We start from the raw sequence: 16481 nt of genomic DNA on the forward strand, positions 1-16481 counted from the left end.
GGGGAGTAAGTCATCCCCAAAGACATAGTTATTATGGTTTTCGACTATGTTGAACAAAATGGCTATCTCAAAATTTTGATTCGTTGACTTTGGGTAAAAATGAGCGTGGGAGGGGGTCTAGATGCCCTCTAATTTTTTTGGTCACTTAAAAAGGGCACTAGAACTTTTCATTTCCGTTAGAATGAGCCCTCTTGCGACATTCTAGGACCACTTGGTCGATACGATGACCCCTGGGAAAAAGAAAAAAAAAAAAAACAAACAAACAAACAAATAAACACGCACCCGTGATTTGTCTTCCGGCAAAAAATACAAAATTCCACATTTTTGTAGATAGGAGCTTGAAACTTCTACAGTAGGGTTCTCTGATACGCTAAATCTGATGGTGTCATTTTCGTTAAGATTCTACGACTTTTAGGGGGTGTTTCTCCCTATTTTCTTAAATAAGGCAAATTTTCCTGGAACTTTTGATGGGTAAGACTAAACTTGATGAAACTTATATATTTAAAATCAGCATTGAAATGCGATTCTTTTGATGTAGCTATTGATATCAAAATTCAATTTTTTAGAGTTTTGGTTACTATTGAGCCGGGTCGCTCCTTACTACAGTTCGTTACCACGAACTGTTTGATTATAAGCCTATTTCTCTAGGGCCTGTCTTCTCAAAAAATTTTGAAAAGTTGATGTATCATAGACTTGTATGTTTATTTCAGGCGATTACGTGTGAGGACGGGAGCCCCGTATTCTCCGGCTCTCAGTTTGGCTTTTGAGCTGGATTCTCTACGGAGTACGCTCTAATTGATGCAACTTAGTTCATAAGACGAAACCTTGATAGATAAATAGATAGATAGATAGATAGATAGATATTTGTTGCTACAAAAGCCACTTTGGGCCATGGGGAAAAACAACAAATAATACAAAATAAGACCACATGATACTAACTCACATAACAGGGTATATAAGAAAAATAATGAAAAAGCATATCTATTGCAAAAAGGAAACAAAAGCAAAAAGGCACATAATACCATAAATCTAACATAATTACACAAAATGTCGCAGACATGATCAATTTATTTTAAATGCTTTAAAGGTACGTCGATCATGGCTACAAAAAAGAGAAAAGAAAATGCTTCAAGCACATCATATAAAATAGCTTTCAACATTATTTTCTTGTCCCGCCCATGCTCCACCCTCCAAAAATCTCTCTGTGCTGCATGGCTACAAGCGTGTACCTCCCCACATTCTTAACATCTACTTTAAACTTACTTTTTAAATTCCGACTATCCAATATTTTCCATTTAAGCAATCCTAAAATTTTCTACCCTCAAATCCTTCAACTCCATACAATTGCGCATAAAGTGCTCTAAGTCCTAGTTTTCTCCGCACATTGGACAAAAATACCGTCCCCTCCGTGACCTAAAACTCCCCAAATACTTACTTCTTTCACCAAAAGGCACAAAATGACCCCTTATTGAAATGACCCACCTTATATCCTCCTCCTGAAGTCCCACTTTAAAATAATATTCTTCTCCCATGCCTCCTTGACATCCACACGCACATCTAGAGAGGCTGCCGTGGTCCGACCAGCCTGCAATAACTGGATCTTCTGCTCCTGCAGTACAATCTTTACCACTTTTGTCACGGATCCCACTTCTCCTCCTGTGCCTACCCCCTGGTTTCAAATTCCACAAGTATCTAATATTTTCCTTGTTTGATTTGGCCATTAATCTTTCCTGTTATCATTTATCATTTTTCTGTATACTACCTTAACTAATCTATCCTCATTCAATGATGTTATCCTTTCCCAAAACTTAGCCATTTGTACTAGTCTCTTATTCTTAAGAGTAAGCCTAAATCTTCTCTTACTACTAGACCGTTAAACCTATCATTTAAATTTAACAGTCTCTTAAAGTACCTAAACTGAATTCTTTCTAACCCGACTCCTTTCTCACACCCCCCACAATTATGATCCATAATGTGCTGCTGTAACCAGTCTTCCCTCAAAAATTCTCTTCTGCAGGTTAATATCATTGAGGCCTAATTATTTAATACCACTTCTAAGGAGTATTCCCATTAGCCTGTTCCATTTAATTACCACATCCTCTATATGCCCCTTCCATTTTCCATTAGCCATTAACTTAATTCCTATAAAATTCAAATCTTCAACTATTTTTATTTCCTCCCCTCTATAGCTAAATCCTTAGCTCCCTATTTTCTCGCTACTCCTAAACATCATAAATACCGATTTATCTATATTCAAAGCTAACTGCTTTTCCTTAGGGCTATCCATAATGTTGGCTCATGGTGCCTCGCAAACAAAATGGTTGTTAATAAGTCTCAAAGCGACACAATAATGTTTATGGCTGGTCATCGATCCCTGGTTGATTTTTTTTTTTGCATAATGGACTTGTGTTTTGATAATATCTTTATTCCAAAATTTAGAGGTTTTTTCTATATTTCTTTGTCCGTAAGCTTTTGCCACTTTTTGTTACAATTAAAAATGAAGTGAATGAAATAAAACAAAATTATCTGGCTCTCCCTGTAGTGTACAAGCGCATACTTTCAGACCGTTTAGATACGTGTTCTCGAATGCTGAAATTACGCTTTAGAGTGTTCATATTGATTATCGCAATCATCTGTGCATAAGAACTTTATAGCTCATTAAAAGTTCAGCTGATTAAAATCTTTCTTTCATGGACATTCTAGTAGCAATAGCATTGCCTATACTTGCATTTCACTCCTATGCAAGGTAAACGATATCCCGAAGACTATTAACTTTAAGCAACAATTTAAGAAAAATTGTGTAAAGAAATGATACCAATGCCTTTATAATACAAAGCTATTAAGAATTGCATGCTCTGTACCCTTATATGGATGGCTTGTGCAAAATTGTTAGTTTTTCAATCCTCGTCTATTTTCAGAAGTATGTGACGTTTATAAATAGTTCAATCAACATAACAAATGGATTTAGCCGGCCAGCTACTTAATTTTACGAGCTGTTGCAATGAATCCTTCAGTCGATATAACCTCTGAATTCGTTAACATTGATCGAAGTTTCTGGGAGTTACAATTTCATCATTAAGGTCGAATACCTCTTTTGCATACGACACCAGTAGTTTTAGGGTGCCTGTGAAACTGGTTTGCACAAAAATCCATGATATTTTGAATTTCCCTCTGCAGGAGACTGGAAAAGGTAGCTAGAGCTCTCTAGTTTTTGAACTTAATATAATGTTAGATGGCACTTTTGCCTCATTTTCATTATCAAAAACCTTGGGATTATAATGGTTGGAAAGTGGATCTGTTTTTGGAAATGCCTAGTTCGTTCCGTGGCATGAGAAAGACTACCAACGGATTAGCTGTTAGGAATAGGAAGCTGGGAGTGAAAGAGAAAATAATGACTGTACGTTCGAATATGTTCATAACCTTGCTAATTTTGTCAGTTTTATTAGCCTGTGAAATATTTTTTTTTTAGCAATAGGGCCTAGAGTGGAACTGCCCAAAATGATTGATTAAGATTATTTTTTGGTAAAGTATAGCTAGACCATTGCCAAGCTGCTACCTTTATCTTTTTCCATTCTTATGCCTTGTAAGATTGTATAGATTACTGGTATATATCTATACTTATTCCTAGGCTTAACTTATCCAAATTCTGACATAAACATTATACCTTAAATTTGAGTATTCAAGTTTTCTTTCATTGGCTTCAGTATTTAAAATGGAAATTTCTGTCATTGATGGTAAAGGTGTAGATTAGAGGCAATTGGGAAAGAAACATGTTAAGAAAATAATTCTTGCTTCATAATATGAAGAATACCTACAGCTCACATGTTTTTACTGCAGCTCTCCTATACTTTACCCTCTCACCCTTTAAGTGCAAATATATAGCCCAAATTATCTTATTTCTCCATGCATTCTGCCATCCATTACTCTTGTTTTTCTGGTTCTCTGTCCATCACTATTGGTTCAATTTGTTTATTTAAAACTATAAAAAAGTAAGCTTTAGATTTTTCTGGTTACAAATACAGTAAAACAATAGGCATAGCCCAAGTCTAGTTTACTGACTGTTGAGAAGGAAACATTAAGAAAACAAATCTTACTTTATAGCTTAATAGCCTACACAGATTTAGGTCATTAACAAGAGCTAAGAGCTCATATGGCACTTGTGATGAGGCCAGAAGAGCCAAGAGCTCATATGGTATGAGATCTAACAAAATTTTAAAAATTAATAGATTGATTTAAAAAGAAAAATAGCAGGCTTAATGCTGGTTGGGACTTAAAATAAGAGCTCTGAGTCATGATATCCTTCTAAATATCAAAATTCATTAAGATCCAATCACTTACTTGTAAGTTATAGGCCTAAATACCTCATTTTTTCTAATTTTTCCTCTCTCTTTAGCCCCCTGTATGGTCAAATTTGGGAAAACAACTTTATCAAGTCAATTTGTGCAGCTCCCTGACATGCCTACCAATTTTCATCATCCTAGCATGTCCAGAAGCACCAAACTTGCCAAAGTAATGAACCCCTCCCCCAACTCCCCCAAAGAGAGCAAATCCAGTATGGTTACATCAATCATGTATCTACAACATTTGTTTATTCTATCCACCAAGTTTCATCCCAATTCCTCCACTCTAAGCATTTCCCAAGATTTCTGATTTCCCCCTCCAACTCCCCCCAATGTCAACATATCTGGTCAGGATTTGAAATAAGAGCTCTGAGACATGCTGGATCCAGTTGAGATTTAAAATAAGAGACCTAAGTTATGAGATCCTTCTAAATATGAAGTTTCATGAAGATCCAATCACCCATTTGTAAGTTAAAAATACCTCATTTTTTCTAATTTTTCAGAATTAACCCCCCCCCCCCCCAAACAGAGCAGATCCATTCCAGTTATGTCCATCATGTTTCTAGGACTTGTGCTTATTTTTACCACCAAGTTTCATCCCAATCCCTCTACTCTAAGTGTTTTCCAAGATTTTATGTTTCCCCCTCCCACCCCCACCCCCCCAATATCACCAGATCTGATTGGGATTTAAAATAAGAGCTTTGAGACGCAATATCCTTCCAAACATCAAATTTCATTAAGATCTGATCAACCATTTGTAAGTTAAAATTACTTCATTTTTTCTGAATTAACTGGTCCCCACTCCCTCCAGATGGTCAAACCAGGAAAACAGCTATTTCTAATTTAATCTGGTCTGGTCCCTGATACGCCTGCCAAATTTCATTGTCCTAGCTTACCTGGAAGTGCCTAAAGTAGCAAAACCAGGACCAACAGAATTTGCAATTGCTATATGTCACTTGGTCAATACCAAGTGCCATAACAACCAAAACACTCCTTAAAATTTTCACCTTACTACCCTTTGCAGTAAAATTATGATGGTTCATATAACTGACTTACTAATAAAGTGAACATACCACTTGATGCCTTTTTTTATGTTCTTTATGAATATGATAATTGCTTCTGCTGCAAATTCAAATTCAAGCACTTTTTGAGCTCTTAAAAATGACAAATTTTATATAAAAGTATCAGTTATTGCCTGTTTTCAAGAAAATAATGCTACATTTTCTCAGGGCTAAAATTATTTATAATAAGGTTGGGTTAGGTCAAAAAGTGCTTAAATTTGAATTTTCAGTAGAAGTGATTATTATATTCATAAAGAACATAAAAAAAGGCATTGAGTGGTATATTCACTTTATTGGTAAGTCAGTTCTATCAACTGTCATATAACCTTTGCTTTAGTAGTAGCAATAGTTGTAGTAGTAGCTATAGCATTACTTACATTATACACTTAGCACCTTCATTTTTTTTTTTTTAGCATTCCCCTTAATGCACACTCTGAAATCTTAGCCTTATACCTTTAGCTGTGTAGCAGTAGTACCTCTAGTAATAGTAATAGCAGTGGTATCAGCTTTAGCAGCAGTGGTAGTAGTGGCAGGATACAAATACTGCCTCTTGGTTAGTCCAAAATCCCCCACAACAAGCCCTGTAAGTATCAACTTCACACACCAGGTTGTTCCTAAGACATTGCTGGTGTGCCCTTTCAACAACCCGCATGCAGATTGTGTTGTCATTCAGTTCGCCTACCCTTAGCCATAGTTGCAATAGCAGTCATATTAGTTGAAGCAGCAGTACTGGTTGTAGGACTACTAGTGGTATTAATGGAAATAGCAATCATTACTTAATCATAAATCTTGGGGGATTTAAGCAGGGGTAAATTTTTTATGGAAGAGAATTTCCAAGGAAATTTTTCATAGAGAGGAAAGGTAGATTCTTGGCATGATTTCCAGGGGGGCAGTAATTATTATGTATATGATGGGGCTGTCCCTTCCTGAACTATTGCTCTCTACACTAAAGTTTGGCCCTATTCTTTAAGAATGGTTCCTGAAACACAAGGAAAATTTAATTGGAATTGATTTTAAAAGTGTTTGGAAAATTATGGGCTAAGCAGGAGGGTGGCTTACCCTCCAATCATTTTTGACTCTAAGAAGGACACTAGAATTTTTCATTTCCAGTAAAATTAGCTCCTTTAAAAGTTTCATTGAAATTACACCAATAGCTCACTTTGAGTCAGGGTTACATTCCAAAAAAACAAAACAAAATGTGAATTAAGATTTTGTATAGCAAACCATGTAAAGATTGAAGATAAGTTGTGGGGTTGCAAAAATACTACTTTTTAAAAAGAACATTGAACAAAGTAAACATTAAAAAGCAAGCATAATATGATTTTTTTTTTTTTTACATTCATACAAAAAAATGTATTTAGTTAAAACAAAACAAACTATTGTATTAAATTAATTTATGAAAACAAAATTAATCATAATCACATTCTCATGAATGTTATTGAATGGGTGCTGACATAAGTTTGCTATCTTCACCACAAAATAATTGGTCTAATGTTTGCTGAATAGCTTCTTTTTTCAATGTAGAATAAATTTTCTTGTAGCAATTGATATTTATAGCTACCACCTTGGACACTTTAAAACTCCTTCTGCTGTCAGGATGCTTTTTTTTCTCCATGGCCTTGTCAATCAAACACATTGCTTTGGAATTTTGTTTTTTAGATATTCTTCTTGAACAGTAACTCTCACATTCTTCATTATCAAATTCCAGCTGCAATAGTTTTTCATTAGATACCTCTGCCACTGTTTGGAGATCTCTAATGCCACCAGAATAATCTAGTGGTGCTACAGGGTTTAGCATCACTCTAATGTGCTGTGAATTTCTACCTGTCCTGTAACCACTAGGGTTCTGACAAGTGTACCTCCTGTGATACAAAAGTGCCCTGTGAATTGGTCCAGGACACCACACTAAAGGCCACAGGCGCAGTGCTTAAAAAACTCTTTTCTTTCCCTCATGGAAAGATATCTTGCTCAGTACAGGATTCTCTCCCTATTCTAAGCCTATCTAATTTTAGTACTCAAATAACCTATGTCACTCTAGGCTAACAATAAACAAGTCAAATTAGAAAATAGTCTTGCTCCTTTCAAACTAAAGGTTATACAAAAACTGAAACTTCTGGTAGTGGGAAAAAGACAAAGACAAAAACCAACTGGGATATGACAGACCAAGACCAGCCAATAAAATCTCTGACAGGATGTGACACATAATGTACAATTTATGAACTAATTCTCTTTTTCACCCTCATTAAGTTTTAGCCAAACTGGTGTCCAAAAATATATTTTTAACAGGGATGAGTCCCTTTTAAACTGCACATCTAATTGAATTGCTCTCAAGAAAAAGGGAAAACCTTAATTACAACTTAAAAGAGAGAACCAAAGAAAACCAAAAAATAAAAGGAAAGATGAAGTTAAGTTTAGAAAAAGGGCATTTGTCTGATAAAAGGGACAAGAAAAAAAAAAAAAAAATCAAGACTCAAATCCAAAACAATGCAACCTTTAAAACCTAACAATGCACAATGAAAATTAGTACTGACTGAGCAGCAATGCAACTTCTAGAAAACACAAAACAAAATGATGCAAAGCAAGGTATTGGTGCACTAGCAATGATAGAGCAATACTGCTTATAATATTGTCTATATGCTCATTTGAAAACCAGCATGCATGTAGTCTTTTTGTGTAATTGAAACCCCCTAAAGATTTTGTCTCAATACTTGTAGGGTCATTAGTTACAGTAACCATAGAACTAGTATTAAAAGTATGCACAGTGACTTCTAGCTAGTTCACAATCCACCACATCTTACCCTGAAAGATCTAACCTAAGAATGTAAATAATTCTTGGGATGTTGTTTTGTCACCCTTTTGACAATCTACATTATCATAGTTTGTTTTGATTTAGTTTAACATTTACCTAAAGTATTTCTTCAAAACTTCACCTTAATACCCCTTGCTTATGCTGTATTCAGATACTTCTTAAAATTTTCATCTCAATGCTTTTAGCCTTACAAGTAATTGCAGTAGACAAAATAGTTTGAGTAAAGGTAGTAGTAAAACTAGCAAATGTAGTAGTTACTGTTGTAACTTGTAAAATTGATCATTGTGAAATTATGTATTTTACTGTATTTTTATTGATCTCTGTAAAATTGATATTTCACCTACTTTATGCAGTTTACATATTTAACTGGTATTTTATGCATTTTATTGATATCTTACATATTTTACTGACATATTTTCCAATGTCTTGCAATTTTTACAGCACAAAGGTGAAAAGAGGCTGGCAAAAATAGGTTAGGATATTATTTTATATTGTGTATAGCTGTATTCCCTGGTTTAAAAGGCAATCTGTCTGACTTCGGTCTCATGTTATCAGAATGGTTAAGTGTATTATAGTACAGATAATTATCATAGGCAGCACAATAGCACTGCCTAAGTAAAATACAATAAGGGTGCAGAGTATTATTATTATTTTTTGGGTGGGTCAGGGCACTTCATATACAAGGAGTTGTTGTAGAATCTTTGAAAGGGACTCATTCAACATGAAATTGAAAGGACTAGTCCCCTTCTTTAATAGTCAAAAGTGATTGGAGGGGAAACAGTGCCCCATGTCAATCATTTTCCCGCACATCCAATCAAAATTTTGAGACAGCCATTTTCTTTGGCATTGTTGAAAGGCCTGGAAATTATATCTTTTAAGATGATAACCCCCTCCCCCACAGCCCTCAGGGCAAGGGTTCTAAGTTACACCCTGGGTGCATATAAGATTCTTATAGAAAGGGTTGTCATATATATTCTGGAAAGGGGTCATTGGGTCAGTAATCAGAAATTCAAGTGCCTTTTTTAAGAGTCAAAGTGATCAGAGGGCAACTACCCTCTCCTCTCTGCCTATGGTATATTTTCCCCAAATGCATCCAACAGAAATTTTGAGATAGTCATTTGTTTAGAACAGCCCAAAGATCACATAAGAAGGCCTTTGGGGTTGACACAACCCCCCAGCGTCTGGGGGCAAGGGTTATAAGCTCTGTCCCAGGGGCATATAAGGTTTTATGGAAAGGGTTGCTGTGTAAATCTTAGGAGGCTCATTTAAAGTTCTGGTTTCCTTTTAAAATTCAAAATTGGTGGAGGCAACTAGCCTCTCCCCCCTTGCTGACACCCTCTTTTCTCCAAGCCCATCCAATCAGAATTGTGTGATAGCCATTTTGTTCACAATAGTCCAAAGAGCATACAACAAGAGCATCAAATTATCTGGTCATTTTTGTATCTGGTGATAGGTGATTTTGTAGTAAACTTTCTTCTTTATTTCTCTTCATGTAGGTTTTGGGAGACGAAATGAGAAGTCTCCCCTCCTGTGTACAAGTAAGGATTGTTGGCTAATCCATTATTCATGGTGACTTGCTCCAGCTATTAACCATATTTATTAATTAATGCAGCTGCTTTTAGCATCTTGAAATGCTTCGTTTTTCTACTTACTCACATTCTTTAATCAAGCCATTCATTTTTCATTTCAGAACTCAGGACTTGGAGAGCCTAGTTTATATCATGCATTGGTTGTTGTATTCTTAGAATTTTTTTCATGGGGCCTATTGACTACACCTATGATTACAGTCCTGGATAAGACTTTTCCAAATCAAACGTTCTTAATGAATGGATTAATAATGGGTATCAAGGTAAGCTAGATTGTTAACAATCTTTTGCATACATTAGACAACCATATGAAATTAAAAGAGAAAAAAATGATTGTTCTTATTACTAAAATTTTCAATTTGAATGAATTCATGCTATAATAAGCCAAGGACAGCATCCCTGAACTTTTAAAGCAATTTGTAAAAGCAACTCAAACTCTGTTTTCTATTACAGGCTTTGGGCAATGGTGTCAATCCACAAAAATTTGGGGAGAGGGGAAATGTAACATTCAAAATCTAGAAGGGTGTCAAATTTGTGTTGTTTTTTTTCTCAATTTTTATTCAATAAAAATACCAAAAAAGGATTTTTTAGTGAAAATACCCCCAAAAAGGTATTTTTCGAAATCTAGTGGGGAGGGAAAACGGGGGAATCCCCTGTCGAAAATAACGCTCTAGATAAATTAAGTAATATAGTAATGAAATATACCCTCAATTTTAGACCTCTTGCCCTCCCCCACAAGAAGACTTTGACGGTTCTGTTCCCACTATAAATTACACAGTTAGAATAATAATTTAGCTGTAACTGTTGAAGTATGGGCTATTTTAAAATGTTGTTAAGTTTCTGAGATAAAGGATATGTCAATTATTGAATTGCTTTTGTATTAGAAAAACTGTATTTATGTTGTTTTTTTTTTTTTACTTGACTCGTATTTTTTCATGTAATCATGTTATGTCATATATTATTTGTATTTAGAACTACATTACTAATGCTAAAATTTTCTTTTTTGTTTTCTTTTTTTTTGTAAACACAGTTTGCTACTTAATGTTGCACTGGTTGTATGGCCAGTTGTGATAAACAATTTTTGCATTACTGTTACATGAATATATCAAAGTACCTTCAGTGGGTCCTTCAAACACCCCTTGGTATGGGCTAATCGTCTACTTGGCTCATTTGTTGATCTGCTTTTGAACAGGTCATCGGGTGCTTGTTAATTAAACGAAACATGCCCAAGAAGGAAAGTTAGGTTAATTCTAATGAAATATAACCTTATGATTGCCAACTGATCACGTTCTCAACGCGCGACAAAGAGAGCGGAATAAGTGCCTTTTTAACCTAAAAAGTGAGACAAATCGGAATTTTGTCGCACAAAAGTGTGACAAAAAGCGCAAGCTGTTTACTAATTTCTGTGACCAGATTTATAAGAGCCCAATGACTGAACTAAACCAGTAAACTGCAAGCGACAGGGGAACCGCATTTAAAAAGCTAGATCGTATTGTCAGGAACGTCACTTGAAGATCATTTGACCATAGTGGTAGAATTTTTGTACTGTCGTTGAAATTGACCATTAGTTTAAAGGGCATCATATATTAAAAAGATAAGAACAATCACTGTTGTAAGCAAAACGAAGGAGAATTTAACCATTTCTTCTTCTCTCATAAGAACTTGGACTCCTAGCTTCTAAACAGCGTTTTCTTTTGATTGGAAGAAAAAACATGTTAATGAGTGACAGCACAAAACAAAATTGCGGGTAGTTCAACAGCAGAATTTACTTCATTTGCAGGAAAACTGGAAACTTCGGAGGAGGGTTGGATCCCCAGAACATCGTCTTCTTTCAGCAAGTTATTGTGATGCCTGATTTTCTTTTGCTGAGGTACTGCTTAGTTTCTTAGCATTTGGTGAGGGGGGTCGTGGCAGGTGAGGTATCCGGTTCATAAAGTTCTTTTACTCTTAAACTATTTGTATCCTTAAGGACTGAATTTTGTTGAGCATGACTGTTCTCACTTTTGTACATATATTCAACAACACTTGGTACCATTTGTTCAATTTTATGGATACTTATGATTCACGATCTTTCACCTCCGAACTTACTTATAAAACTAGTCTCTGAAAAAGTGATCTTGGCTACTGAAAGAAATATAATCTCGTCTTCTACAGCAGAAACAACACAACCATCTTTTTTCTATATTGTATCAGATTAACGACGCTTCTTGACTACTATGGTCCCTGCGTCGGCCGTGCAGTGCATTGCAGCAGCATGATTCGATCTTTGGGTCCCGTATTACCAAGCTAAGGTCAAACCCATTGTGCCACCACAGGACACCATCTTTTTTTCTTAGAAATCCCCTACCACTTTTGAAACCGATGGCGCAATCTTAAAGACACGTTCCATTGAAATGTATGATTTCCATCGCTCTCCTGCCGTACATACTGTTTAGCGTACATAACATCAGATACGGTTTAAGCCATAAGTCGATTTCTTTAGTTTTTAGGTTATTAAGTTAAAAAAACTTCCGCTCCGAACTTGCACTTAAGTATAGCAGTGCACGTAAATGCAACATAAATTCACTCAAGTCCTCGAAAATCTCGCCATTGTAATTTCTCAATGACGACCAGAAGACTACGGGATCTTTTGAAGAATCCTGCCCCAGGGCCAGAGTACCTTTTTTTCAGGGAGCAAATACCTCTGGTGGTCTATTTTGTTTCGAATCTTTTCCCTTTCTCCTTCGGATTTCCCAGTAAGTTAGGGAAACGTATGAACAACCGAATATGCATATCAGCTTTTCCAGAAAATGCAACTTCCGGATCCACACTTTTCAAATTTGGAAGAACTGCGTCATTATGGTTGATTCGTTTCTCATTTGAGAGCAGAGCTTAAATAATAAACCTAAGCAATTTTTTCGAACCCGTTATAGGTGCTGGGCACTTATCAGACCAGAATGAAGCTTGGCTGCTAAATAGCACATTGTATTGTGCTTGAGCTTCAACTGTTCCGAATCAACATGATTTGACGAGATCGGCTTCGCTTTAAAGGGATCACTAGTGTCTTAATGAAACATCTCAAAAGGGACAAGTAGGTCCGCCTGCAGTTTTCAATCAGGAGGTGAATCTGGGTCGACACAGACTGAAATTGTTTATTTAAAATATTAATTTTATCAATCCAAAACACCAAAAAATACAAATGCGCCTTTGTGCAAGGATCACGTCTGAAATTTTAGAATTTTCAAGGCTTTGTCTCTTGCAGTTTTGTCACCAGCTGATTCCTCTTTGCCGTGGCTAGTCAAGGATAGCAAGAAGAGGATTCCACTTCTCCTGAATTCTCTGAATAGCTGCTTTGGACGACAGCCACCTCGTACTCTCAACCTGCAGCAATTTGTGACTTTTAATATGGTAAAACTCTTGATGTGCTTTCAGCTCAGCGATTCCTTTTGGACTATTTTCGACATATGGTGTAACGTCACGTATAAAAACATCCAGGCCATCGGGCATTTCCTTGGCCGCATACATGGAGCACAATGGAAGAGAATGACTCGCACAGCCTAGTATAAATAAATCAGGGACTACTGCTCTTAAAAGTACGCCTAGTTCCTTTTGCTGGCCGGTATTAACATTGGCATTATCAAAACCAATACTGATCAACTTTTGCAGTCGAACACCTAGATTCGATAGGTGATTGAGCATCAGTCTCTTTTGCCCTTCGGCTGTAGCATCTGCAATGGGGAGAAGTCCCATGAAATGCTCCTAAACCGATCAGCTCGACATTTTGTATTTAGCAACAAGAACTAAAAACCCTTATACGACTCGTCAGTCGATTCATCGAAGATCAATGAATAAAACGTATTTTTGTTCTCTCACTAGTATATCCCTTTCAGCGGGTGCTAAAACATGACGGACAATCCCACTTGTTTTAGTACGAACTTGACTCAGGTCTTTGTACAGAGCACTGTCTGGAATTGCTGATTTTAGCACTGGAATCAGGCTATCGATCTTTTTTATCACAATATCTTATGTCACTATCCATCCTGTAAACTTTGGACTTGCGTCAATAACCGATTGGGCAAGGAGTTGTTTCGGACTTTCAAATAATGCCACTGACTTCTGAAACTTTGTTTCTCTCACCCTCTCCTTGTGAAAACCTGTCTAAAAAAGGCGCTTCACGTTCGTTATATTTCCACGCAAATCTTTGCAGCATATTTTGCAGTAGGCTATGCCTGGATTGTTTGGAGAGTTTTGAATGTAATCCTTCATTGGAGGATCCTGTAGCCAATCAAAATAATTTAGTATTCCCTTAGTCTAAATAGTCAAATATTACTTTGAAAACACATTTGGTGGAGTTTTAAAAAGAGTATGAAACCCCTTGCAAATGGTGTCGCAACTAAATCGCTGTCATTTTTGGGAGTTTTAGGTTCTTTTGAAAATTCCCGCAAATTTGTTTTCAGAATCAAATTTTATTATAAAGAATTAATGGATATAATGATTACCATTCCTAAATTAACAAAAAATGGCGGAAAATTTACAGTCTTTAACATAATTTAAGTCGAATGTAAGTGAATATACCCCTTGATCCCCTTTTTATGTTCTTTCATGGTTCAATAATCATTTCTGGGAAAATTGGATTAAATCAGCCCATCCCATGACTAACAAAAAAAAAAAACTTATACCAAAGTTTTCCTAAAAAAAAAAAAAATGTCTTTAGGAAAAGTGTCATTTATAGCTGATTCGGGAATGGTAATTGTATTTTTTTTTATTAGTCTTAACAATAAAATGTCAGGCTCTTATGGAAATGAAATCGCAGAAATGTTTAAAGGAGCCTGGAACCTTCTGAAAATGACGTAAATTTTACTGTGACGTCATTTTCAAGAGGCTTCAGGCGCTTTTCTAAAGTTTCTGCAAATGGTTTTCAAAATGCCAACTTCTATTCAGATTAATAATTACTATTCCTGAGTCAGCTAATTATGACAATCTATCTTATTAGACTGTTTTTTAAACATATTTTTAAACTTTTGGCTACTATGGACTTTGTTTTTACCGTTAAAGCTCAAAATACGATTTCTTCCAGAAACTATTATTGAATTCTGAAAGAGCATACAAAAGGTATCAAGTGATGTATTCACTTTTAACCCTGCTAAGTTATCTTGGAAACTGCAAATTTACCGAATGACAATTTTTTCTCACCAGACAGTTTCTTTTTAAACTCATTTTCAAATATTTGGCTACTATGTACATTTTGAACCCTTTTAATTATTTTAAGGTCTTCAGTTGCTTTTTCTCCCACAAGCGATTATTGAATAAAAAAACAAAACAACAAAAAAAAAACGAATCAAATAAGTATTCAATTTCATTCTAGCTAATTTATGTTGAAAACTGAATACTTACCAGAAGTGCCCTCCCCCCTTTGCTGGTGTGATAGATCAGTAAAAATGGTTCTAGGTGTTTATTCCCCCCCCACACACCTGGAAAATTCCCCTTCGTGGAATAAAACCCCTGTGGAAAATACATTCCACGGAAAGAAAATTATTCTCAAAAATTTTCCCCCTGCTGAAATTCTCCCAGATAATCCCCCCCTGCACAAAAATCCCCCGCGAAAAATGTCCGTGTGTTCCACATAACAAATACTATCTGTAAGCACTGGACAAATTAAAATACTTCTTCAATGGGGTTTTCTGATTGTTTTGTAGTTAGGGAGGGAAGGAGATACCTTAAAGGTTACATTTTAACGTCAAAACATTCCAGTTGTCGTTGAGCCATCAGTTAAATACAGAATTAGTTCCAAGGAAGAGACCAGGGGAAGTGGAAGTAAAAAATTTATGTATAATCCCCAAGGCTGTAATTTGATTATGTAAAATGGGTATTTTTTTTTTCTTGATTTCTGGGAATATTTCTGGTCTACGCTGTTATTATGAAATTAAGAGTAACATTAAACTCCAATATGAGGAGAATTTATTCCTTATAGGAGGGTGACTGTGCCTTCTTTATCTACACCTCCACCTTATTGTCGCAGAAGCTTTGGAGGGAGCTCATTAGGTCAGAATTTGAGAATTCTAGTCCTTTTTTTTTACAAGTCGAAAAGAATTGGAGAGAAACCAGCCCCGGGGGGATGTCTTCCGAGGGTATTGTCTGGAGGGAGGGGGTATTTTTTCGGAGGGGTAAACGCCGGCCACCAAAAACGATAAATAAAAGTTCGAATAGATAAAAGTTTTATCTCTATTCGATAAAAGGATTTATCCCTGTTCGAACTTTTATTTATCGTCATGGAAAGGAAGTGTGGTCTTCGAAATTATCTAGGCCACCAAAAAAAGATCACTCTCCCCAATCTTGATGAATGCACAATGCGTAAAGTTTACTGTCACCTAACAACTAAGGCTGACCTAGCTAACACGTAACATAAACACTTGGCTTGTAACCTGCTGGAATTTTGATATTGAGGCTTAAAAAAAACTTTACCAACTTTTCTTGTTTCTTTTCTTTTTGTTGGTTCTTACTTCTTTCCATGATGAAACAGAACATTAAGTTGGATGAAATACACTGCACACTAATTAACGTCAATTTGAAACTTTCGGGCTCTTTTCTTCTCAGCGAGGATTCTTTATCAGTTGACCAACTTACACGAGTTTGCATATCGTCATCAAATTAGAGGTGAAGCTATATTCTAGCCGCAGTGCGAATACAGAAAGTTTGCTGTTTGTCA

The 16481-nt window shown here is 35.9% G+C and overlaps 1 protein-coding gene across 2 annotated transcripts in view; it reads left to right on the forward strand.

The window, feature by feature from the left end:
- The first annotated feature begins 3251 nt into the window (after positions 1-3251).
- LOC136032979 (hippocampus abundant transcript 1 protein-like) overlaps positions 3252-16481 on the forward strand; it is a 68056-nt gene continuing 54826 nt past the window's right edge. For both annotated transcript variants that reach the window (XM_065713487.1, XM_065713488.1), the window contains exons 1-2: positions 3252-3397; positions 9901-10059. In XM_065713487.1, the coding sequence (XP_065569559.1) occupies positions 3308-3397; positions 9901-10059 (249 nt within the window). In that variant the 5' untranslated portion in view covers positions 3252-3307. The remainder of the gene's footprint in view (positions 3398-9900; positions 10060-16481) is intronic.

The sequence above is a fragment of the Artemia franciscana genome, chromosome 11 (genome assembly GCF_032884065.1).
Source record: "Artemia franciscana chromosome 11, ASM3288406v1, whole genome shotgun sequence".
NCBI lineage: Eukaryota > Metazoa > Arthropoda > Branchiopoda > Anostraca > Artemiidae > Artemia > Artemia franciscana.